Source organism: Fusarium musae, chromosome 7 (genome assembly GCF_019915245.1).
Source record: "Fusarium musae strain F31 chromosome 7, whole genome shotgun sequence".
In the NCBI taxonomy this organism is placed as follows: domain Eukaryota; kingdom Fungi; phylum Ascomycota; class Sordariomycetes; order Hypocreales; family Nectriaceae; genus Fusarium; species Fusarium musae.
The window spans coordinates 2,864,797-2,888,287 of record NC_058393.1 but is presented as its reverse complement, the minus strand read 5'-3'; the positions used below and the strand labels follow the sequence as shown (position 1 = coordinate 2,888,287).

The window sequence follows — 23,491 nt, the reverse complement described above, 5'->3', positions numbered from 1 at the left end:
AGCTCCGGGTAAATGTTGAAGTTACTGTTCATGTTTTGATAATTCTACGCCGATGCTTACGAACCAATCTCATGTAGTAGTGTTCTCTGCTGTGTTCCCTGCATTCTGAGCAGCATTTGGACTTGTTGTATCACAGAACCTTCAAAATATAATTCCATTCATCCACTCACCTTGACGAAACACGGTACTCTTGACAGCTGACTCGACGTGGTGTACAAAGACGCAACAGTATAGGCCCGGATTTCCATAAAAGTAGAACTGGCGTGACTTTCTTCTAGTGCCTCTGGATTATCTACATGCTCTGATTTATTACAGTAACAGCATACAGGGATCAGAAACTTGGAGAGATATCCGCATATATGGTTGGGTTGTCTATACTTTACATGTCAGTCAAGCCTTGGTAATTTTGAAACATACAAGTCTCCGACTATTAACAGTACAGCAGGAAATAAGAAAGATCAGCTGACTTGGGGCTAGGTTTATGTTGGTGGCTTAGGCTGCATGATGCAGTCTGCCTCACCCAGAGCCTGATTGGAAAGTCTGCCTCGCCAGGCGGTAAGAAAACTGGCGATCCCAAAATTGCAGTCTGACGTACTCGACATAACCAAGCTCTCAGAGAATTGGATTTCTCTCCTCATACGACTCCTGGGCTTGCCCATGACCCCTCAAAGCGACAAAGCACTATGGCGTCCAGTTCGACCGACCAAGTGAGCGAGGTCTTTGAAAAGGCCAAAGCTGATTTTCTGAATGGAATCAAAGACCAGAAACTGCGCAACCAGCTTCAAAAGGCGACGACAATTGACGATATTTGGGACTACACCGAACAGCTCCAAAAGGACCAGGCAAGCAATAAGCGACTACGAGGCATGAAGAGAATCGGGCCTTATATCGAGCGACTGCAAGAATACGCCGGTGTAATTGAAGTCTTTGTCCAAGTCAAACCGGATATTCTTGCTCTCATCTGGGGCCCGATTAAGCTCTTACTTCAAGTTTCGAGTAACCTCATCGCTTCCTTCGACGCGATTCTTGGTGTGATGAAGAATATGGGGTCGATTCTTCCTAGGTTCAACGAATTTGTTCCGTTGTTCAAGAATAATGAGCGCTTGAAATATGTTCTAGGGCTGTTCTTCCAGGACATACTCGATTTCTACCTCGTTTCTCTACGATTCTTTGGACTTACCCGTACGCAAATGACTCCAATCATTACAAGATAGTTTGTGAAGCTAAACCGTCCAGGTTGGAAAGTCTTTTTTGAGTCATTGTGGCCAGCACGCCGAGCCGAGATACAGGTCATTGCTGAAAACATAGAAAAGCACAGGCTTTTGTTTTGTAACGAGATCACGCTCAACGACATTTTGGAAGCCCACACAGCGCGAAAGAAGGCTCTTGAACACTACGCCGAAACCCGAGAGTTTCAAGAACGTCAGGACTTTCACTCTATGGAGACTTACATACGCCCTCCTTCTTACGACGAAGACCTCGATCGCATTCGCAATAGCCGGTGTAAAGGGACTGGGTCATGGCTAGTTCAAGACCAGCAGTTTGTCAGTTGGGCTGAAGGGAAGGAGAAATCTCATCAGGTTCTATGGTTGCAAGGCATTCCTGGAGCAGGCAAGTACTAAATCTGAAATTCCCCAGTCCTATAATATTTAAAGCACATTTGACGCTAATGTGCCACTTAATAGGCAAGACCTTTTTAGCATCCACGGCAGTTGATAGGAACAAGGATTTAGGACATTCACTATTCGTCTTTCTCAGTTACAGACGCAATCTGAACTCCCCTATCCCAATCTACCACTCCTTGATCTTCCAACTGGCATCGCAAGACCGAGACTTGCGAACTGTACTCTGCTCAACCATCATGAGCACCGCTAAAGACTTGAAACGCGATCTGAAAGGCGACTCTAAATTCGCGCTCAACACCTTCACAAAGTTACTCCAGGCCGCAGGTCCAACATACATCACTATTGACGGCCTCGATGAGATTGATGACTGTACTCAGCAAGTCTTTCTGCATCTAATACTCGATGAACTGAAAAATTTGCCCCACGCCAAGCTCCTCATCAGTAGCAGAAGGGTTGAAAGGATTGAAAGAATTTTGAAACCAATTGCGATGATGCTACCTATTGGCCACAAGAACTCTGACTGCATTGAGGCATACATTTCTCACAGAGGGCGGAACTGGCTCGAAAACTCCTATTTCGACTGTGATGCCCGCACAGAGGTTCGGCAACTGCTCAGTCCCTTAGCTTCGAAGGCAGACGGTAAGCTTGGCTTCCAAGTCTCAGTTCTTTCTAATTAGTGGACCAATATTCACTAGGTATGTTCCTTTACGCTAGGATAGTACTAGAGGACGTAGAAATGTTACAGGACTTGGATTCCATCCGAGACCAGCTTAGCGCCCTCCCAGAAGGTCTTGACGAGGCGTAAGTCGCTTGTTTGTCCCTAAAACTCTTTCTGAGAACTGATATCAAATCCCAGGTACGAGCGGATACTTCAAAGAATCACGAAACATCCGACAGCCGCCCAGAAACAATGTAAGAAGATTTTGTCATGGATAGCCTGTTCTCCTGTTCAGATCACTCGTCACGAGATGGAACAGGCTTTGATCATCCAGGCGGATCAGAGACGTGTTCCTGCAGTCAGATCCAAGCTGAACACTCTCCCACTATGTGGCCCATTAGTTGAGGTTGAGGACGAGCATTTGAAGTTTGCCCACTTCACGGTAAAGGAGTACGTTATCCCGTGATGATTGCGAGGTGATCTAATGGTTATCCCAGATACCTACTTCGGAATCAGAAGAACAAACTTTTGGACGAGGGAGAAGCTCTTCTCGAAATTTCGACTACCTGCTTGGCGTATCTCTGCTCAGACGGTCTGGACCCGGATCTCAGTGATGACGATATTGAGCGAAATGTTATATCTGGGTCATATAGGCTACTGAACTTTGCACATCACCAGTGGGCAGAGTGTCTTAGACTATGCACAAGACATTTCCGAGATGAGTTGCCACCACAGCTCGTCCCCTTGCTAGGTCACCTCATGCTGGATCTCGCCAATCCATACTACAACCAGGATTCGGACACAAAATTAGGGCTATGGAGTCTTGATAATTTCAAGTCCAATCTTGACGAGGTCAAAGCTATCTCTCACAGCCTTGACTTTCGAAGTATTATGGCTAGCTCTTATGATTGGCGTCTAGACGAAGGTAACATAAATACCCCAATAGATTTACTGATTGCCCAGCTAATCTGGCCTTAGAAGACGCTAGTTGGTCAGATTTTGATTTCACAACTATCTCTGCGACGACAATACGTATCCATCGGATGCTGCAGAGCCTTCTATGCAGTGGAAGCACACATTCAAACAATTGCCACTGTTCAGATATTCAGAAGCATTATGGACTGGCTCCCAATAGTTGCCCATTTCTCTCTTGTCGATTCCATCGATTCCATTTCAAGAGTAGAGCTCTCCGCGATGAGCATATCAGGCACCATGACCGTCCTTTCAAATGCGCCCTAGATGCCTGCGAGTACTCGACTCTCGGCTTTTCTTCTCGAGGACAACTCGAACACCATCATGTTAAATACCACCAGAGGCAAACTAAATTTCATATTCCTAGGGACCTCGATACGCTACAGCACGAGGATCTCAAGTTGCTCGTGATTGGGTACATTATGAGAGATGGAGTCCGAGAGATGGAACAGATTCTTCCTTCAATTATATCACGATGGCTTTCCGAGTCAGCCTTCAGATCTTCATTCGAGGGTTTGTTAGCCTCTCATGGTTCTGTCACAATGGCCCGCCTTATATTTGGTGAACAAATTTCGATGGATGACACTTCTTGCAGGTCATTTGTGCTTCAAGCAATCCAAAATCACAATATCCCGGTCGTTGAGTGGGCTGTCAGTAACCAACTCACGCCTTTACTGGACATTGACATAGTCGGGCCTTACCTTCTTCCAGCAATACTGGCCTCTGATTCCATTGAAATCTTCAATATTTGGCGAAACTATGCAATTTCTTCGGGCTACGCCGACGCCATATTCCCCCCTTGTCTGGCGTCTAGCAAATTGAGCCCAGTGGTAGAATTACTAGTAGCCTCTCTCTGGATTGAGCAGTACGAACTCGGAAATGTTCCTGCGTATGAATCAAGTCATCTCCTGAGCTGCCTGGCCTCTGGGAACTGCTCTCTCGTGCTGGCTAAGGCTCTAGTCACTTGTGGCGCCGACGCTAACTACAAACGAAACACAAGTTCTTTCCCTGCGTTGCATTATGTGCTCAGGAAGACTGGTGCTGAGGCAGCTGACCTAGTCGAGTATCTTCTGCTATCAGGTGCAGACCCCCATGCGTTTGTTACCCGGCGTTCAGGGAAGAACAAGGGGCAGAGAGTCTATCCATCCTCAATGCCTGGTGCAAAAGGCATCTTCAAGTGGTTGGGTAAGACATGGGATGAACTAGTGGAATGGGTAGCAGAAGAAAGACGCAAAAATGCAAAAGAGGCATTTCCACCCGCGTCTTCAACATTGCCAGCAGACAAGGGGTGATGATATACGTATGTATGGGGACATATAAACCAGGGATATGGAATTATTGAATCGGGTGTTTCTTTTTGTGGATATCTGTTGATGATGAGCTATTAGTGTAAATGGAAGGGTTATTGCAGGTAATTAATAATAACCGCATGTACAACAAGGTGTGAACTTTGTACGGGATTTAAAAACAAGGCATATAGTCACATTAATCTTGCATATCAACTAGCCCAGATAGATGACCCAAGGAGCTATTGATAAGATTCAGCTTTCTCTCCTTGATCTCCTTAACCAACTAATTTGACGGCATTAGCGTGAAAAGATGGAGTCTGATGATAGAAGAAGCCACTCACCATCTCTATCGAGTCATTGGTAATGTAACGGGTCGCGACGACATCTCTTGTTTGTCCCATTCTGTGTACTCGATCTAGTGCTTGCTCCTCAAGCATCGGGTTCCAATGCGGCTCAACCAGATGGACGTAGTTGGCGGTGGTCAAGTCAACCCTATTCGAGGTCAGCTAGCGAAAATACATAAACATACTCTTATCAAACTCACCCCTCACCGATACTTCCTATTGTGGCAATCATCACAGTGCACCTGTAGTCATCGCGAAATGATTGTAATGCCGAAGTCCTCTCTGGCAAAGGCTTTTGTCCGTCTATTCTCGCAAACTTAAAACCCTCGCCCCGAAGGGCAATTTCCAGCAAGTTTAGCATTTTTCTCCAAAACGTGAACACAACGCTATGAGCTTGTCAGCATTGTACATCGTTAATACTGGGGCTTGACAGTAGAACCTCTTGATAGGTTTGTTACCCAACGTGGAAGGGTTGCACTGTTGCTCTACACGAAGGCTTTGTATGAGTGCTCTTATCTTGGCAGATGGTCGGGAATTTCCCTCTTCTGTCGCTGCGTCTGTCACTATCAATTCCCCTTCCTTGGTACAGCTTGGACAGAGAACGCTATCGAGTGAGAGCTGATACCTTTCGTCTGAATCAGCGCATTTGGAGCAAAGGAAATGAGAACAAGCAAATTCCGATTGCATCTCGTCAGGTAGTGTTTCTGCGCCGCAAGAAATGCAGAGCCCAAGTTTGCTTGTAGTGAAGCTTGGATCCGAGTTTGGGTTCTGTCGACGGCTCCATGCCTCAAGGGCAAAATTTGGGAGTAGCTTCTGTCCATGATTGCAGATGAGTCTTAGGGTGTTGATGATGGGAAGGATGCTCCCCGTTTTGTTAGCAGTATTTGAGTCGCCGAATCCCCTGTTGGCAATCATATGGGAAGCATTTCTCTTGAAGAAATCATACAGCTCTCTATCTTCTGGATCCAGCTGTACAACACACTCGTGTATCTTCCGACCAGGAAGATTTAGTCTTTCACTCACGCTGTCTTTGGTCCTGCGGAGACAAGTTGCACTAACAAGTAATTTCAACCTCCTGAGTCCTTCTGCAGTTCCTTGAACTACTGGCTTCGTTATCCAGAAGTCAAATACTGATTTGCTGATAAATGGTGGGACTCCGATGAAAGCCAGTAAAGCCCCATAGTCGTCGAGACGGTTTTGAATGGGCGTACCAGTGAGACACCATCTTCGACTGGTTCGCAATTCAGTGGCGGCCTTGAAAGTTTGTGTCGACCGCTCACGGATATGGTGGGCTAGACTTTGTTGGCTGATTTCACAAATAAGGAATGAATGAATCTGACCTTCGTCCAGCACAACTCGTGCCCATGTGTGTGTGAAGAGAGGAGAATCCTCTTTCTTTGACTTCCATTCCGACTGTATTGTTCCGTAAGTGGTAAGGACAACATCGTACTCCATAAGAGAATTGGCCAATTGGCCTCTCATAGGTCCATGAAAAAGAACCACTCGCATGTGGTTGGGGATAACGTGTCTAGAATAAATTAGTTTAGAAGGCAAAGAGAGAGGGGTTCTATTCTCACATTTCAATCTGCTCTTGCCACGCAGGAATGGATAAAATGATGTTAGATTGGATGTTCAAACATGATAAGAACGTACTTACTAGAGTTTGGTGCAACAATTAGTGTTGTGCGACAAGTCTCGGGGACACATTCACTGTCCATGGCATCCAGAAACCAACTAATCAAAGCGAGAGTGCTCAAGGTCTTTCCAAGTCCCATATCCTGAGACTTATCAGCGAGGTACTAAGAAGTGAATGCAGAATGCTTAGACTGACATCAGCGAGGACTCCCCCACATAAGGGTGCGGGATGCACTTCCTTTCTCCCCGTGACTACATGGCGATACCTTCAAGCTGTTAGCTCTGACACTTATGGTACCGAGTTATTCATACTCTACGCGGCCGTTTGGTGTAGTAGAGGTATCCCACAGTGAAGGAAACGTCGTGTTATCAAGCACGCCACAGTCCTTCTCGACCATCATCGCCAGGGCCTTCTTTTGATGTCTGTGCCAGAGTTAGATGCCGTTTCTTCCAGCTACTAGAACCTTACTTACTCTTGCAAACCCGTTCTTAGCCTCGGACTTGGTTGTACCTGCGTAAAGGTTGACGGTCCGCTGGCAGAGTCAAACACTCGATGGACCTCGCTCTTCGACTTTTCCTCCATAACTTGGTCTGGTGATTGTTGATTTGCAAGTGCTTGGAAGCTCGCACCATTAACTCTGGGAAAGGTTGAGCCGGGTCTTATAAGGTACTGAGGGTTCAAGTACTCCAAGCGAGTATCGTATTCGGTTGGATTCTGGAGAAAGAGCTCGGAGTCTTCCAGCAAGTCTCCAATATTGTTCATGTCTTTACGCAACCCGTAGATGACAATGTGAAGTGTTTTTGGTGTTTGAAAGGAATTAGCGGACTTCTTCTTTTTGACGGGTGGGCATTCCAAAGTGGTGACCAGATTCACCTGATAACTCTGAAGGAGATCGACTATAGCCTTGGATTCTATGCGACCCATATAGCTACCAGAGCCTTCAACATGAAGACTTATGACGTGGTTCGAGAATCGGAGCTCAATAGGAACATGTGATAGATCTTCACTCAATGTGGCCGGTGACAAAAAGTCGATAAGAAGCTATTCATTAGCACATGGACTCGTCCCAGCTGTAGTGGTCTACAAACTTCTCCAAAGCAGCATTGATCAGACTTATTATTCGATACAATCGCGGCACTCTCTTGTCCTTCCTTATCGGATAGCTGATTATTCAAAGGGGATCGCCGCGAACTTTCTGCATCGCTCAATGCGAACGGACTGAAAGAGTCCCGCTGGCTGGGATTGGAAGAAGATATCGGATTCAACCAAGCGAGCTCTTGGAGCCTCGATGTGTCGAGAAAGCTTGGCTGTTCGAGACGGGCTCTCTTGGCCAAGTCGCTCTCGTCGAGCAAGGCGTGCGGGTTATGCTGGCGTTTGTTCTGCGACTTTTCTGACATGTCTGATTCAATTGACAGATAATTTGCGATGAAGAGCGAGGATATGCTGGACGGGAAAGCGAAAAAAGATTCAGGCTGTGGATGAGGCAGCCGAGATGCAGCCAGTCAGCCTTACAACAAGGGTGCCTTACAACAGGGGTTCGTCAAGCAAGGGTGCCTGAAGCAAGGATCTTCCAAGACATTCACCATTAAAATTATTACTGAGCGTCCAAAGCAAAACAAGAAGATAATTACGGATGATTTGTGCATGTTCTATATAATCTCTTAAAGGGCTAATAATCATAACAACGAACAGAGGAATTGTCACGATTCATGCCCATAACACCGCTGCAAGGTCTCCACAAGGCAGCTGTAGCACACCAATAATGGCTTGCATACGGAGTAGTGATTATGGCAATCTTGAACACCATGGTTTGCCGGCGTGTGTAGCGGTCACGGTGAGGAGGGTATTTTCTCATTCTACACGAAGTTAGAAACATGATGATTATACATTTATGTGCGGTACTAGCAATTTATTTGAACGGAACTACAGAAAGTCAAAGAGACAACATACGGTAGAGTATGCGTTTTAATCACAGCCTGCTGGTCTTGTATGTGATAAGTAATCAGCCATGCCGTACTTTATGCGGCATTATGTGTATACAGGGAATTACTCCTCCGCAAACTTGGACCACTGCCTGATAGTGCGTCCATATCGCCAGAAGAGAAAGGAAACGGGTGAGAGCACTAGACAGATTGAGCCCATGACCGTGCCACCAACACCCAGCCCCACATCCACTAACAAGTCTGTAACATATAAAGGAAACGTAGCAGCTATGACACAACGTAGAAAATTATTAATTGCCAAGGCGCTATTGGCGTGTACGAGATATACCTCAATCAAGTAGACCACGCCAGACATCAAGACCAGGATGGAGCCGCTGCCAAGGAAGACCCCGGCGGAAGCTTGTGCCAGCCAATGGACTGACCTACTGGAGGTCCAGCCAAACCAGAAGATGCCTAGAATATGTAAGACAAGGATTTGGAAATAGGGCAGTTTAGTGTGTACCTGCTGATAGGAGGATTGACCCGGCAATCATGGGCGGCAGACGTCGTTCCGGCACATGAACTCGGCTCTGCTGGATATAGTAAATACTATGTAGAGCAATCCCTATACACGCCAGGACCACGCCAAAGGTCATCCCGATAAACGGAAGACTTCCGTCCATACGGGGCCATCCGCGGACTGTGACAAATGCAAGAGGATACATAGTAAAAGTGAGGTATATAATTCCATAAGCGAGACTCATGTAGATGGTGAAGAAGATGAGCTGCAGATCATCAATAAGGTTTCCAAATGCCGGGGTAGCTTACTTACTATTGGCTCCCGCACAAACATCCTGACAGGTTTTGTAAGGTAGCTCTGCACGAATGTCGATATGCCCCGTTCTGGACGATATACCCGAGATGGGCTAACCGAGGTATTCCCTTTGGATCTTTGGCGCAGTATCACCACCTCGGACGTTTCAGGGGTAAGAACAAACGCAACGCTCCCGAAGACGACACCTCCTATCAGAGTAAGCCACGCCGTCCAGCGCCAGCCCAATTTGAGCGTCGCTAGATTTCCAACGATAGGTCCAACAGTCGGTCCGCAAAACGTCGCAACGCTGAACACAGCCGTGGAAATTCCTCGCTCAGCTGGTCTGGCGAGGAAGTCAACGTACATACCCCCAAGAATAGCCAGGCTTGAAGATCCAGCTAGACCAGAGAGGAATCGAAACGTCAAGAGCAGAGATATGTTCTGAGCGAGTGCGCAGGGGAGTTGGCAGATGCAGAAGATGGCGTAGCCAAGAAACAGGGGTCGGCGCTTGCCATACAGTTCCGAAGCGGGACCCCATGCCATCGGACCAAGGGCGAAGCCAATAACGTAGAGTGTTATGCCTAGTAGGGCCGTATCGGATGAGACGCTGAATCGGGTTTGGATGTGGGGGATTGCAGCTGAGTAGACACTGCTGCCGAAGGAAACGATAAAGGTTGCGAGAGAAGTGCTGACTACGATGGACCATTTTTTGGAGGAGGGCCAGTTCACTGGTTTGTCGTCTTCTCCTAGGCCATCTGGAATTGGTGACGGGCTTTGGGATTCATCGAGGGATATGGAGTTCTCAATGTCGTTGGTTGTTTGATTATGCATTTTGATATGTACTGTGAAATGAGAAGAACGGACTTGGAGTTAATGAAGAACAATCTGTTGGCAACAGGATAAGCAACATTATCGTCAACGTATTTGTACATGACCCTTAAAAACTGCCCAGATACCCCGGATTTCCCGAGTTACAGCACTAGGGACTACCCTTTCATGTGGGGCCGACAAATATCGTAATCTGGGGTCATAAGCGAGCATGTAACCTCAACTCGGGCGAAGGTTTCACGAATACTCTAGTGCTGGCCCTATAAAACAATGAAATACCTCGCTTTGGTGGATGAAATGGGACCTCGGGGAACCTCCGGGCTGTATCGCGAGGACGGGACTGGTGCTGGGAGAAGATCTTGTCGTTTTTTGTAAAATCAAGCATATTCATTGACGTCAGGGGACCCCTTCATGTCTGATTAGAAATCCCTTCATGCGTGATGAAAAACTGGAAGTGGTATGACCTGGGGTTTTTAGGTTATTGTGGCTGTATTTATCTTAGTTACCATGCAAGTCGCTGCGATGAGGCGAACTAACAAGTTCTTTGAGATACTTACTCAGTTTTTAATAATCTTGGATGAAGATATGTCACACACTAAGATGACACAGGCCTAAAGGGAGATACTCGACTTTCGGCAGAGGCGTTCGGTGTTCGATCACTTCCGCCATGTAAGTGTAAATAAAATGATATCTCTCTACTACCTCTCGCCGCTGATATCCTAATCACTCCAAGGAGACATACCAACACCAGTATCACAGTCAGCCTACCCTTCTATAATGTCACTATCAACATACCTCACCAAACCATCGTGGATATTCCCCATCCTCGCAGTGGTAGCCACAGTATTGCACTGCATCAACCGCCTCTTTATCAAACCCCATTTCAGCCCTCTAAAGCATCTCCCTTCTCCCAAGCAAGGCCCTCTTCTATTCCGTCTCATACACGAGCCCAAAGTCTCGGAGATAGAAGCATGGATGGATGAGCTCCCGCACCAGGGACTAATCAGGTACATGGGAATCTTCAACCAGGAGCGTGTCTATGTTGCTTCTCCTGGAGCTGCGCAGGAGTTGCTTTCCTCGAATGCCTACAAGACTATCAAACCTGAGCTTCAGTGGATCCTGGCGAATAATATCGCTGGCCATGGGTTGCTCATCCAAGAGGGCGAGCAACATAAACAGGCTCGCAAGAGATTCAATCCGGTGTTTAGCCCTGCTCAGATGAAGAAGTGGTTCCCTACCATCTGGAACTTAGCCGTCGACGCCATTGACCTACTCCCGCAACACATCAAGAGGGAACCATTTGCCCCACACGGCGTTGTAGCTATCATCGAACTTGTCTCTGCAGCAAGTATCGACATCATCGGTCGTTTTGGCTTCACCACCGAGTTCCAGACCCTTCAGAGAGTCACATCACGTGAGAGCACTAAAGGCTCCTCTGATCCAAAGGTCCGCTTTGGTAAAGCCTACATCGAGATGTTCAAGACAACCAAGCGAGGCCAGACGACCCTTCGTGCAGCATCCCTCATCGGACCCAAGATCGCGCTGAAGCTGCCTCTGCGAGCGGTCAAGACGATCGATAGTATCATGGCTTTGGTTCGTGCCACGGCCGAGGATATAACGAGAGACCACGAGCGAAATATTGAGAAATATGTGGGAAGTTCAGATCCGGATATGCTCACGCTGCTTATGGAGACTGGGCACTTTTCGCATCAGGACTTGGTTGAGCAGACTGTTCACTTCTTTGCTGCTGCAACAGAGACCGTGGCTGGTTCTACATGCTGGGCTATTCACTTGCTCTCCCGACACCTTGATATTCAAGACCGTCTGCGAGCAGAGATTAGGGAGCATATATCCTCGCCTAGATCAGATGTCAGCCAATCCCAGCTACACAGCCTGAAATATCTCAACGCCGTCACAAACGAAGTGCTACGATACCACTCCATCAACACCCTCCTCTGGCGCGAGCCAACACAGGACATGACTCTTGCAGGAGAGCGAATCCCTAAAGGCACAAAGATTGTCTTTTCACCATGGGCTCTGAACCGTGATCCTGCACACTGGGGGCCTGACGCCAGGCTGTTCAATCCATCGCGATGGCTGGATAATCCCAGCGGTGGAGCCGACCACGCATACTCGTTTCTGACGTTTGGGGGTGGTCCACGTCGTTGTGTTGGGGAGCAATACGCCAGAGATCAGCTGTCGTGTTTTGTTGCTAGTCTTGTTGGACGGTATAAGTTTACTCCTGTTGATCTGCAGAATGGGTCGGATGAGGGGAGGGAGATTGGTGATGATTTTGCGTTGACGCTGTTTAAGATCCTTTCGGGGTGGAAGTTGAACGTTGAGTTGGTTCCTGGGTGGTGAGCTGACTGTTAAAGGTCTATTTATTACAGTTCTTTCTTTATACTCTCGTGAACCTTGCCCAAGTTGGAGTCTCTTCACATCTGTGACAGAGCATTTGCCTGGCTCGGGACTGAGATAGCTAGAAACATATAGTTAAGATGAGATGCCAAAATGCTTCCGTGCCTCCTCCCAATCTCCAATGCTCCTTCACCCAAATGGATCTCCGCAGATACAAACCAATCATACACAAATCCGTCGCCGGCCCGCCTCCCGGATCACTTATCGGCAAAGGCGGGTTATCCAACAACTGGCCAAGCTACATACCCCAAAGAAATTAAAGATGCGTCGGTCTGGACTAAGCCACTTCTCAGAGGCTGAAAGTAGACTCATTGAGTTTGAGACGGTCGACATATGAAACGTGGTGCAATTTATCTGGAGTTAAGCTATGAGGTCAGGATTCTCGAGTCAAGATTTCGGTGACGCTTGACAAGATTACTGCTACAGTCCTCGCTGTGGTATATTTTAGATAAGACAAGATCCTTGCGAAATGATAAGGTTGATCGTTCAATAAGGAAAAGATGTTAGTAAGAAGTCTGTTGGCTACCCATTTGGGCATGTCGATCATACAGAAATAACTCAATTAAGAAGCTTACCGAGTCAAAAGTGATCGATCATGAATCGATCGAACTATTCTCCGCTTTGTCCCGCGATCTAGATTCCGGAGCGCAGATCCATGACTCGCCAATTCCGAAACAGATCGGCACTTCAAAATCTTGAGGAATTTGTGTCCTTCACTCGTAAAACAAAACCCGTTTCAAACAATGTTCATCACTAATATGCCTTTAATTTACATCAAACGCTGTAGAAATCTTCTTTGGGTTCAGTATTCGACGGCTCATCGTGTGCACAGTACAGAGGGTGAAACAAATCTACCTCAGGTTGGAGTGTCGGCCCTATTCCCCTCCGGGGTCTAATCATATGGAGCCGCGAATCGTCATCGGCCTACTCCTTTCCTCAAGAGCCTTCGTAATCGCAGCAGCTATAACCCGCGTCGTTTTCACGCTCTCCGCAAACCCATCTGCACTGACCATCAACGCATGGGGCGTTTGCGAAACCATCGTTGGGATCCTCATCGTCAACATCCCCATTCTCAGATCGATATTCTCAACGTCCTTTTGGAATGGAAATGCTCCGAGGGAGATAACTTCGTCCTATCGGACGACTACCTACGGCACGAGCGGTGGTAATGGAACGCTTACGCAGGATATTTCGGGACCCTATGAGCTTACGCCGAGTCTTGATGACGGAACGAAACCGAATGTGAGGGGAAGTCAGGATTCAATTGTTTCCAAGACTGTCAGGATGGCTGATATTGTGGTCTCGAAGTCGTATCATGTCAGTCATGATGTAAACACTTATGACGGGAGGTCATGGTATGGAGACCGAAACGGAGCCTCGAAAGCTTCTGTGCATGCAGAATCTCCAGTTTAGCCACAAAGGAGTTAAGATATAGTTGTTTATACATATGTGGAACTCAAGTTGCTTCTCATGTATAACAAAAGCCGCGTGATTAGTGATACAGAAGAAGTTTGAAAGTTGTGGTTTTCGTATAATATTAGGATATTGGTAGGAGTCCCTTTCTGTTAAGACAGTATGGGGTCTATATATCACGGCACATATAGGTCTATGGTGTAGTAGAAGTACAGTCATGTAACCCCAAATCTTCATTGCCAGTATCCTCGTGCTAGTCTAAAAAGTGTCTTAAGCCATAACGGCAATAATGAAGAGCCTTGGTTAGCCGAAAAATCTCTGTCTTTGTCCGCCAGCAACTTAGTAGTGTTTGAAGTTTTGATATTCTCTTGAAACTGCGTCATAGTTGCTACTCCTCTCAAGATATCACCTACCTCCATATACCTACTGTTGTTCTTTGCTAACGCTTTACATAGCAGGGTGATGTTCTTGATGTTTCGACAGTTTACATCAAACTTTGAAAAAGAACCAATAAGCTGCTCCCACCAATCGTTACTCCTTGCTTCGTAGTTATGGAAAGGATCTAGAATTCGCTGCAATGCTTCTTCTACTAGAATGGAGATTTCAAGTCAGCACCCAAGTCGTGCAACCTCAGCGACAGCCGGTCGTAAGGCTGTTTCATAAATTACTTAAGAGCAAGAACTTCAATTACTTCGCTCGGGCACTATTTTACGGCTCTCGCACTCCAGCTTTGTATTCCAAGTTTCGCATGCTACAGGAATAATCAATAGTGTCTCTCAAAAGTATTCCATAACCCTTCTGATAAATTGTTCCATGTCCTTCGATGTTTGTGTGCCTACGATATGTAGTGCCGCGTCCAATCCACTACTAATACCGCCTGCGGTAACAACCGAGACAGCTTTATTCTTGCTGAGACCCCCGTCTACAAACCTCTTTTGGACAATAGAAGCCGGCTCCTTTCCTACAGTTCGGCATATTTGTCCCAGCCTCTCCAAAGCTCTATGGTGCGTCGTAGCGCTCAGCCCATCCAAAGCTCCCGCAGCTCCGAGGAAAAAGGCACCAACGCAGACGGAGAACAAGACGCGAGGCTTTTCCACACATCTTCTAGGCTGAAGCTGTGCGAAAGCGGCAACGAGCTGCAATTCAAGGCTTTCCGGTTCCAATAGCGGTGTTATAATCGAGGGAGGTGCCCCGGGCACGACGATGATGTCGAATTGCTGTAAGTCGAGCAGGGCTTCATTTATTAAGAGGTCGACAGCGACGGTCAGACTATCGGCGGCCCGGATTGTATGGCTGCGACCAATTGTTTGGCATTTGTATATGCGATCTGGATCATCCGGGTTTTTGTTGTGTGAGACATGGGAGAAGATCTCTATCGGGCCGGCAAAGTCGAGGATATCGACACCGTCGAAGACAAGAACACCAACGTTGTAGAGCTCGGCGGAGGTTGACATAGTTATAGAATAAAGTAAGCAAGCGACTTGAAACTTGACAGACCAGTAAAAGTCGTTAGTGGTAGTATTTCGATACGGTTTAAAAGCTAGAAAGCCTTGAGCTATAGCTTTAGTAAGCTTGTTTGCTACTTACCTGGAACTTACTCTTTACCATGGATGGTAGGCTAGCTAGATATTAGTTAAAGGGGTTCTTGATTGTCTGCTGACAGTACATACATACAGCTACTGTGCGCTAGGATCTATAGTATTCTTGATACCTGGCGCTATACTTGAAAACCCCTGCAATGCCAGGAAAGATTTGTTCTTACTGGTCTGTGCCGCCCTTGATTGCTCCAGATAGATATGCAGGCCAAGTCAGCAATGATACGAACGCCCCACCACCCACGCACATTCTAGACTTGAAAGAGCTAGAAACTGCAGTCAGCTTAACGTCACTTTTCATTCGATGTAGGTATTGCAATGCCGTTGTACGACACAATGTAGCCCTTCATTTAGTTATACTTATCGCATCTTGAAGACTTGCAGATACTTAAAAACAATCTACTTCAAACCGCATGCTTAACGGTGGGACAAGAAGATAATACCATGCCCAAGATGAATGTCTGCATTTTGATGTTCCACGGCCACGACGTACTGGACTACGCCGGGCCGTATGAGGTCTTTGCGAACGTCCTTGACAATCCTGGTGCGGAAGATCCAAAACAAATTTTCGACATCACACTTATTGCTACCGACGCGATTATCCAGTCATCCAGAAGCCTTTACGTGAACCGCCATATTTCGATCCAAGAAGCGCTGACAAGAATTATGGACTACGATATCCTTGTTGTACCCGGCGGACCTGTGAGGACATTGAAGGGTCTTTGCGAACCTGATAGCACCGAGTTGGGATTCATTCGCTCATTCGCATCACTCTCTGAACGCATAGGCAGAAAAGCACGCGTGATCCTTTCCGTTTGCACGGGGTCATTGCTACTGGGATACATTGGCTTGTTGAAAGGGCGAAAGGCAACGACGCACGGCAAAGCGCTTGACACTTTACGATATGTTTGTGACCAAGCAAGCGGAGCTGGGGAGATTGGCACGGAAGTGATCAGAGCTCGGTACGTTGATGGGGGGACCCTTGGGAATGGCACGATAATAGTAACCAGTGGAGGAATCTCCAGCGGTATTGATGCCAGCCTTTACGTCTTGTCACTTGTAGCGGGTCGAGATGTAGCAACTGCTGCCATGCAGATCATGGAGTTTGTTCGGTCTTCTAGCCTGCGCGAAATTGAATACATCTGATAATGATGAATCATGCCCGAAAGCCATTCTTCATAATATAGCAGTCATTGTGTATGACAATCTCGGGGCGGTTAGCGATATTTTACGCGTAATTCTTTGTCGAATTAAGATAATACGGCCACACATGCCTCTTGTTCCGAACTGGGTAAGCATTTGGCTATCTAGAGTATAAACAATGCCATGAGATCAATAGAACAAATCGACGTTAGAATAATGAAGATAAGCTAGAACAAGAACCCCAATTGCGAAATCCAGGCAAATACAACTTCAGAAATTGTCTGATCAACTGTTTCCGTCTTGTAAAAATTTAATCAAAATGGATCCTCCACAGCTCTCTATCACATCCACTCGTGTACCCTGTCCTGGTGTGCAGCATCGATGTGTTGTCATTTACAAGCCAGTCTCCTTTTTGCCAAGTAAATCTCAGGACAACTCTCCTGTCGTAGAGCAGCTTCGTGATAACATCGATAATCTCCGCCTCGTCGTTGCTGAGTGTAACCGTGCAAGTGGAGAACTTGGTCTTGGTCTCATCCCAGGGTTCATGCCAACGGAGACATGGCGCATTCGTTTCTGTTGGAAAAGAAGTCAGTAAACTAAATGTGCTCCTAGCGCTGACGGGGGGCGTCGTATTGTGGCACTTACCTGGGTGACGGACCACCAATGGCAGATCCTTCATCTTGGCGTTCCAAAAACCATCATTGTCCATGTTCCATCGGATCTTTTCGAATCTCTCAGCACTGTATGGGGTGCGCAGGTACTTGAAGAAGAGCCGTGAAGACGCGAAGAGAGTGTACCCCGTGCCTTCGGGAGCAACAGCAGGGGCGGTGAAGAATTGGAATCCTGGTGGAATCTGGACTCTGTGAGTTTGTCCAGTGACAGGATCCTGACGCTCCTCGAACTTGAACATGCCATCGAAATGCATGGGCATGGCCTCATTCGAAGTGACGTTGTTGCCCTGCTTGGTGCTGTCGCCAGCATCTTTGACTTTCTGGATGATACCAAAGCTCCATGGAAGGACCGTACCGGCCTCATGAGCTTTGTCTAAATAGACATCTTCGTCGAGAGTATCCTGGAAGCCACGTAGAACTATTGGTGATAGATTGATGCTCAGCTGTTTGACCTTTCCCATGGGAATATGCCGTGCGGATAGAGGACCGTCAGAAGGGCGGATGACGAGACCACAAGGATACATAGGCTCGAATTCGACTTTGGTATCACCCCAGTCAAACAGTTCAGACTTCTCACGGTAGTAGTATGGTCTCCCGTGGAGATAAATCAGGTCATGAGTGTTGGCAAAGTCCTCTGCGTGACCCGTTTCGAACGAGCCGCCGAGACTCAGGGCAATGGTTGAGTGCCATGGAGTCGCGCCAAATTTGCCGGATGGCTGTGGAATCAAATTGACGGGGAATTTGGAGATTGCGACTGTAGGGTGGATGGAAAGACGCACACAATCGCCATACGAATCTCTGATGGCAGCAGCAAACGCTGCACCCCGAGCAATCATGCGTTTAGCGATATCGCCAATCATCTTTTGCGACTTCTTGGAACTGATAGGCTTTCCGGTCTCATCATATTTCAGCTCTTCCCAGCCCTCCAGATCCCTCTTTAGAAATCGAAGGTAGCCCTGATATGTCAGCCGCGTGTCAATGTCCTCCTTGATGGCGGCACTAGCATCGAATCCGGGGGATAGATATCGAGCGAGGAACTCTCTTCGGATGCAGGTCACGTGTTCCTCAGTAGTTGAGAGTTCCCTGCTTCGGGTGTCCGACGATCTGTGAGGAGCCATTGCAAGCAAATCTGCCAGCCGCAAGAACTTGAGGCTCGTAAGCCCTCTTCTCTTCGCCATATCACGAAGCTCCTGTCCGTATTTCCAGACGTCCAGATCGTCGACTCCAAGAATATCTAAAATGAAAATGCCTTGTTCAGCCAAACCAAATCTCAAGGATATACAAATGACTGACCGTTATAGACGAAACCATCAGATGCGATGTAGCAATGTGCACCATGTTCGTATATGTCTTGGATATTATCACAGAGACCTTGGAGGGTCTCAAGCGCAATAGCTTCCCCAAGATCTGGAAGGGCACCGAGAACCTTGTTAGAGCGGTTGGGGGATTTGAAGGGAAAAGCTGGGAGAATAAATTTGATGGGGGCTTCCGCCTTGAGACATTCCAAAACGATGGGGAGGAATCTCTTTCTTGCTTCGCAAGGCTTCCCTTCGGATTCCTTCTCGCGGACTCCGTAAGATGTGATGACATCAAGGATTGTGTTGGCCAAGTCAACATCTTCGAAACTCTCGACTTCAGAGACACTAATGGCGACTGTCTTTTCTCCATCGGGCATCAAATTAAATACGGAGTTCCTCTCATTGGGCGAGAGACTTTCCGTAGATTGATGCTCGATTTGTGCATGGAGGACTTGCTTCGAACTGGTAGATGTGGCAGTTGAATCGCATGATGCTCTGTCCTCGAGTATCTTGACACGTGCAAGCAAAGTCATAAGAGTGGCTTCCACTATAGCTGGGTCCTTAAAAAGGTATGGAGTGGACGGGGAAACTTGAGTAAGAGAAGACATAGTGAAGTGTTATCGAAGATCTTTCTGCGGGTTGATTGATAGATTGCTAACCAGAACAAAATCGATAAATCTATATATGTTATATCTCATGCGTTTCAGATTACGGTACAAATACAATTTACAAAACAACGTATCGGATGCTTCATGAATTACACGTGTATCGTTAGGATCCGTCAGCAAGATTCACTTGTGGAACGTGTATGTAAGAAGAGGAGCAAATCCTTACACAATGTCTGTGAAGGCACCCAAGCTTCTGGTGGAGAATTTTCAGCGAAAAGCCATCGTGTTCCTTGACTGAAATGTCTGGGCACCGGATGTACCTCGTCAGCCATTTCAAGGTATTCGACTAAGCAGTGGAACGCCCGGCAAACGAGGCCAAATACCCGTGGAGTACCCATTGGATACGATACCCTGTAGCGTGCGAAGGATGGCTTTAGTGCCAGGAAGAAAATCCTGGTTGATTCGAGCAGGAATCTGGTCATGCAGCTTGTGTCAGCAGCTCGCCCCGTCCCCTCTGATTAGCTAGCGTGATACGACGCACCCATGGAACCTTTATTCTTGATTCTCTAAGCATTATAGTTTCTGGTTTTAGTGACCTTCAAGCACAGAGAATTGTCTGCCCCTTGTTTTTTATTTATCCCTGTCGATGGGCGCGAGTAGCGGTATTTGAAGTATTGGGTTTATGCAACCCTTTTAGTTATTGGAAATATCTGACAGACTTTTGATTTTGCGTGAAAAGCATGACAGCAATGTCGACTACACCTCAAGAAACAAGTAAGCGTTGTGTATCCGCGAATAACTGCCGAGAGACAATCGCTAAATGGGTTGATTCAGCGCCGACATTTCTGTCAATTTCGTTAACAGACAAAGTTATCAGTAGAAGCTTACAGTCCTGCATATCCAAGGCATCCACTCTAGACTTTTCCAAAAAGGAATACTTTATCCGATATGCGCTCTATACAATCAGCCTGCTGGAGTCTCGCCTTGACGCCGCTGATAACTCATGGTTCCCTCTCTTGAGCAAGTATGATGAGGAGTTAGACAAGAGGGAGGAAGTACACAGCCAGCTGCGCCAAACATGCCATAAGGCTAGTGAGATTTTAAAAATAGCCCGCGAGTCAAAGGATGCCCAGTTCAGAGATAATGTGCCAAAGGTGCTGACGAAACTTTGGAAAGAGGTTGAACCGACCTTTGATGCCGAAGCAGCCCTTCTCAATGGTATTGGACCCAAGGTTCTGCAAGAGGACCTTGGCTGTATCGAGGAGGAGGATAAAATAAGCCGTCTGGCACTAATGAAAAAGGATGGACACCTGTGGTGTGCGACGTATCTCATGCGCTCCCTGACTGTGGAAGAGCGGCAGCAATTCCCCCCCGGTGTACCTTACATAGCCAAGTCGGCGATGCTTGCAGCAGGCAACTGTAAGTTCAGCAGGTAAGCAGAGACGTCATCAGTGTGCTTTCTATTACTAACACTATTCAGAGAATTCCAGTTTGCACCAAGCTTCACCTCGTCTACAGAGAATAATGTCTAGGCTTTTATTAAATAATTTACTGTGTATAAAACTCATAGTCATCAAAGACTAAATCTCCTTAGAGTAAGGCAACAGAAGGATACAATATCAAAGCCTCTCATTTCTCGTTTTAGATGCTAGCCAAATCGCAATCGCACAAGTTTGCGTTTCGTGGTGAGCGTGATGCCTTGAACTGATGTGGCTTGACACGACTACTCTGTGAAAAGTCGCTCCCGCTTGATGTTTATTCACGTTAGTAAAGCTCATATCATTGGGAAACTGAATCCAAAACAACGTACCTTCATAAGCGCGGCGCTAATGATAGTAACAGCCCCTGCTGTAATGACTAGAATGTAGGTCTCGCTCATGGCATCGATAATGACGGCCAAAACCTCCTGTCTCATCGATCCCTTTAATGTCGTAAAAAGATCACCACTAGCACCTGTGATGATGTTTCTGACCTTACTGGCAGGCTCGTCAGGGAAAAGAGGCACCAGGTTGTCGAACGCAACACTTTGAAAGACAGAGCCAGATATTGCCAATGACAAGGTGATTCCTAGATACTGAGCGAAGGATATGAAGCCAGCAGCGTCGGAAACTCGGTTAGCGGCCACTTTTGCCTGTGAAACTCCATACGATGCCTGGATATAGAGGCCAGCGCCGGCACCAGTGACTGCCATTGAGCCGTAGACATACGACGTTGAATTATTTTCACCGACGGTATACATGAGTGCGCCGCCAGTCAGGGTCAGACAGCCTCCAAGCAGGAACCAGGGCATATAGTATCCGGATTTAGTCATCAAGGCACCACTGAGGAGGCCGCAGAAGACCATGACACAGATAAATGGTAAGAGACGAACTCCGGCATCGAGCGGCTGGTCTCCACGCACGAACTGAAAGTAGAGAGGAATATAGTAGGTAGGAACGAAAACGCTGGTAGACGCGGATGCCATGCAGATGAAGAGCAGCCACATGTCATACATGCGCAGAAAGTCTCCCGGGAACAGCCGGTTTTCTTTGGTAGTCATGAATGCAAGTTTCTGCTGGATGCAAAAAGACAGGAAAACTACACCAGATACAACCCAGAGAGCAATTTCTCGTCCACTGTCCCAAGCATAGACAGTACCGCCAAAGTTGATGGCCATGACGAAGGGAGTAAGAAAGCCAATGCTCAATACGACTCCGATGTAGTCCAGCTGTCTCAGACGACTGGAAAGCGGGACACCTCTTTTTGGATCGCTTGATGGCAGGAGAAACAGGAATGCTGGGGCAAATAGAGCGCCAATGCAGAGGTTGATGTAGAAAGACCACCGCCATGTAGCATGTGTATTCTCGGCAAATGCACCACCAACCACAGGGCCAAGCACAGTTCCAGCGCCCCAGGTGAAGCCAATCGATGCCATGTATATCGGCCTCTCGCGGATCGTAGTGGTCAAAGAGAGAAGAGACAGACAGCCGACGTACATGCCAGCACCACCAACGCCAGCAAGAGCTCGGCCGATGATCATAGCGTCCATGGTCTGAGCAGCGCCGCATATAGCACTGCCCACCTCAAATATGACAATTGACGTGATGTAGGCCCACTTGACGTTGAAGAGGCCCATGATCTTGCCCCATAAGATAATCGTGGAAAGGGTGCCGAGGATAAAAGCAACACCGAGCCAGCCAAGCTTCTCGACTCCGCCCAAGCTTTTGATGATTGCTGGTTGGATATCAGCCACGATGCTGTTGTCGAGTGAGAACAGAAAAGTCGAGGACATCATCGTGATGACGATCAGAACCCACTGCTCAAAACGTCAGATTGACAAGCTCCAGCGGATTCGACGCATCGGAAAGATTCACTTACCACTGGTTTTGCAATTCTGGCTCTGACATCTTCCACAGGCCTTTCGTCGCATCTGTCTTGCAGATTCTGGCTTGGGGTGTCTTGGGTAGCTATGTCGCCTGAATCTGCCTTTTGCGAGCTATCGATAACTCCAGAAAACCATCCGAGCTTTTCATGTCCTCGTGGGTTTTCCATGGTGGCTGATAACTCCCAGTCGATGCGTCAGTACTGTTTTAGAATGGGCAAGGAAGATATCTTGATTGATCACTGATTTTGTCGCGCTTGTTTGTGAGCACGCAGGTGGTATGTATTAGCCGGACTGGATTGAACTCGTTGGAAAAGCGTGATACCAAGTCATTCAAGACTCGCTAACCCAATACTAGCATTTTCGGCTTAAGCCATCCTTCTGTCCCTTAATGAAACTGTCACCTGTGGCAGAATATGCAGGTGAGGTCAGCACAAGGGCCGGCTTCACAGTTGCTGCAGGGGTCATTAGCCACCGGTCTGGGTTCTGTGGGCCATGGTATACTCCTAGGAATCCGCTGAGTGAGTTACTGAAGTAACTATTGAGGATCTCTTCTTTTTGCCCTTCGTCTCTGCAGAAGTCAGAGGCGGCCTGTTATACGATGAGCCGCCACCGAATACGTCATCTGGCTCTGGACGTAAATAGAAAATACGTTTAGTTATTGAATCATTAATAACAGTCTAGCCTAGATCCAGTGCAAACATATGGCTTACATCTTCTGCATAACTAGTTCAATGCTGAGAACTTGAATCAGCACAGAGAACTCAGAGTTAGGCCGTCAAAGTCAAACCCTCTTGGTGTAAGAGCTTGTTTCGATTTAATTAGCAGACCAGAGACCACATTGTTGGGTGCGATCTCGACCTATCCGCGAGATATCATTGCCAGTTAATGACATC

The 23,491-nt window shown here is 47.2% G+C and overlaps 9 protein-coding genes across 9 annotated transcripts; 5 read left to right on the top strand and 4 right to left on the bottom strand.

Annotated features, from left to right (window-relative positions):
• Positions 1-683: 683 nt before the first annotated feature.
• J7337_010059 (uncharacterized protein) lies at positions 684-1,622 on the top strand (the record flags this gene model as incomplete). The annotated part of the gene is made up of 2 exons (XM_044827646.1): positions 684-1,182; positions 1,237-1,622. 2 exons carry the CDS (start codon positions 684-686, stop codon positions 1,620-1,622), a joined length of 885 nt encoding a protein of 294 aa, XP_044678240.1.
• Positions 1,623-1,861: 239 nt separating this feature from the next.
• Positions 1,862-3,261, top strand: J7337_010058 (uncharacterized protein; the record flags this gene model as incomplete). Its single annotated transcript, XM_044827645.1, has 4 exons — positions 1,862-2,264; positions 2,321-2,426; positions 2,482-2,733; positions 2,781-3,261. 4 exons carry the CDS (start codon positions 1,862-1,864, stop codon positions 3,259-3,261), a joined length of 1,242 nt encoding a protein of 413 aa, XP_044678239.1.
• Positions 3,262-8,889: 5,628 nt separating this feature from the next.
• J7337_010057 (uncharacterized protein) lies at positions 8,890-10,091 on the bottom strand (the record flags this gene model as incomplete). Its single annotated transcript, XM_044827644.1, has 2 exons — positions 8,890-8,920; positions 9,445-10,091. The coding sequence occupies 2 exons, from the start codon at positions 10,089-10,091 to the stop codon at positions 8,890-8,892; spliced, it is 678 nt and encodes a 225-aa protein (XP_044678238.1).
• Positions 10,092-10,865: 774 nt separating this feature from the next.
• Positions 10,866-12,449, top strand: J7337_010056 (uncharacterized protein; the record flags this gene model as incomplete). The annotated part of the gene is made up of 1 exon (XM_044827643.1): positions 10,866-12,449. The coding sequence occupies one exon, from the start codon at positions 10,866-10,868 to the stop codon at positions 12,447-12,449; it is 1,584 nt and encodes a 527-aa protein (XP_044678237.1).
• Positions 12,450-14,695: 2,246 nt separating this feature from the next.
• Positions 14,696-15,373, bottom strand: J7337_010055 (uncharacterized protein; the record flags this gene model as incomplete). Its single annotated transcript, XM_044827642.1, has 1 exon — positions 14,696-15,373. One exon carries the CDS (start codon positions 15,371-15,373, stop codon positions 14,696-14,698), a length of 678 nt encoding a protein of 225 aa, XP_044678236.1.
• A 594-nt stretch (positions 15,374-15,967) lies between these two features.
• J7337_010054 (uncharacterized protein) lies at positions 15,968-16,660 on the top strand (the record flags this gene model as incomplete). The annotated part of the gene is made up of 2 exons (XM_044827641.1): positions 15,968-16,476; positions 16,525-16,660. 2 exons carry the CDS (start codon positions 15,968-15,970, stop codon positions 16,658-16,660), a joined length of 645 nt encoding a protein of 214 aa, XP_044678235.1.
• A 307-nt stretch (positions 16,661-16,967) lies between these two features.
• On the bottom strand, positions 16,968-19,234 carry J7337_010053 (uncharacterized protein; the record flags this gene model as incomplete). Its single annotated transcript, XM_044827640.1, has 3 exons — positions 16,968-17,230; positions 17,303-18,562; positions 18,622-19,234. The coding sequence occupies 3 exons, from the start codon at positions 19,232-19,234 to the stop codon at positions 16,968-16,970; spliced, it is 2,136 nt and encodes a 711-aa protein (XP_044678234.1).
• Positions 19,235-19,983: 749 nt separating this feature from the next.
• On the top strand, positions 19,984-20,766 carry J7337_010052 (uncharacterized protein; the record flags this gene model as incomplete). Its single annotated transcript, XM_044827639.1, has 3 exons — positions 19,984-20,008; positions 20,153-20,666; positions 20,715-20,766. 3 exons carry the CDS (start codon positions 19,984-19,986, stop codon positions 20,764-20,766), a joined length of 591 nt encoding a protein of 196 aa, XP_044678233.1.
• Positions 20,767-20,957: 191 nt separating this feature from the next.
• J7337_010051 (uncharacterized protein) lies at positions 20,958-22,505 on the bottom strand (the record flags this gene model as incomplete). The annotated part of the gene is made up of 2 exons (XM_044827638.1): positions 20,958-20,981; positions 21,045-22,505. The coding sequence occupies 2 exons, from the start codon at positions 22,503-22,505 to the stop codon at positions 20,958-20,960; spliced, it is 1,485 nt and encodes a 494-aa protein (XP_044678232.1).
• Positions 22,506-23,491: the final 986 nt, after the last annotated feature.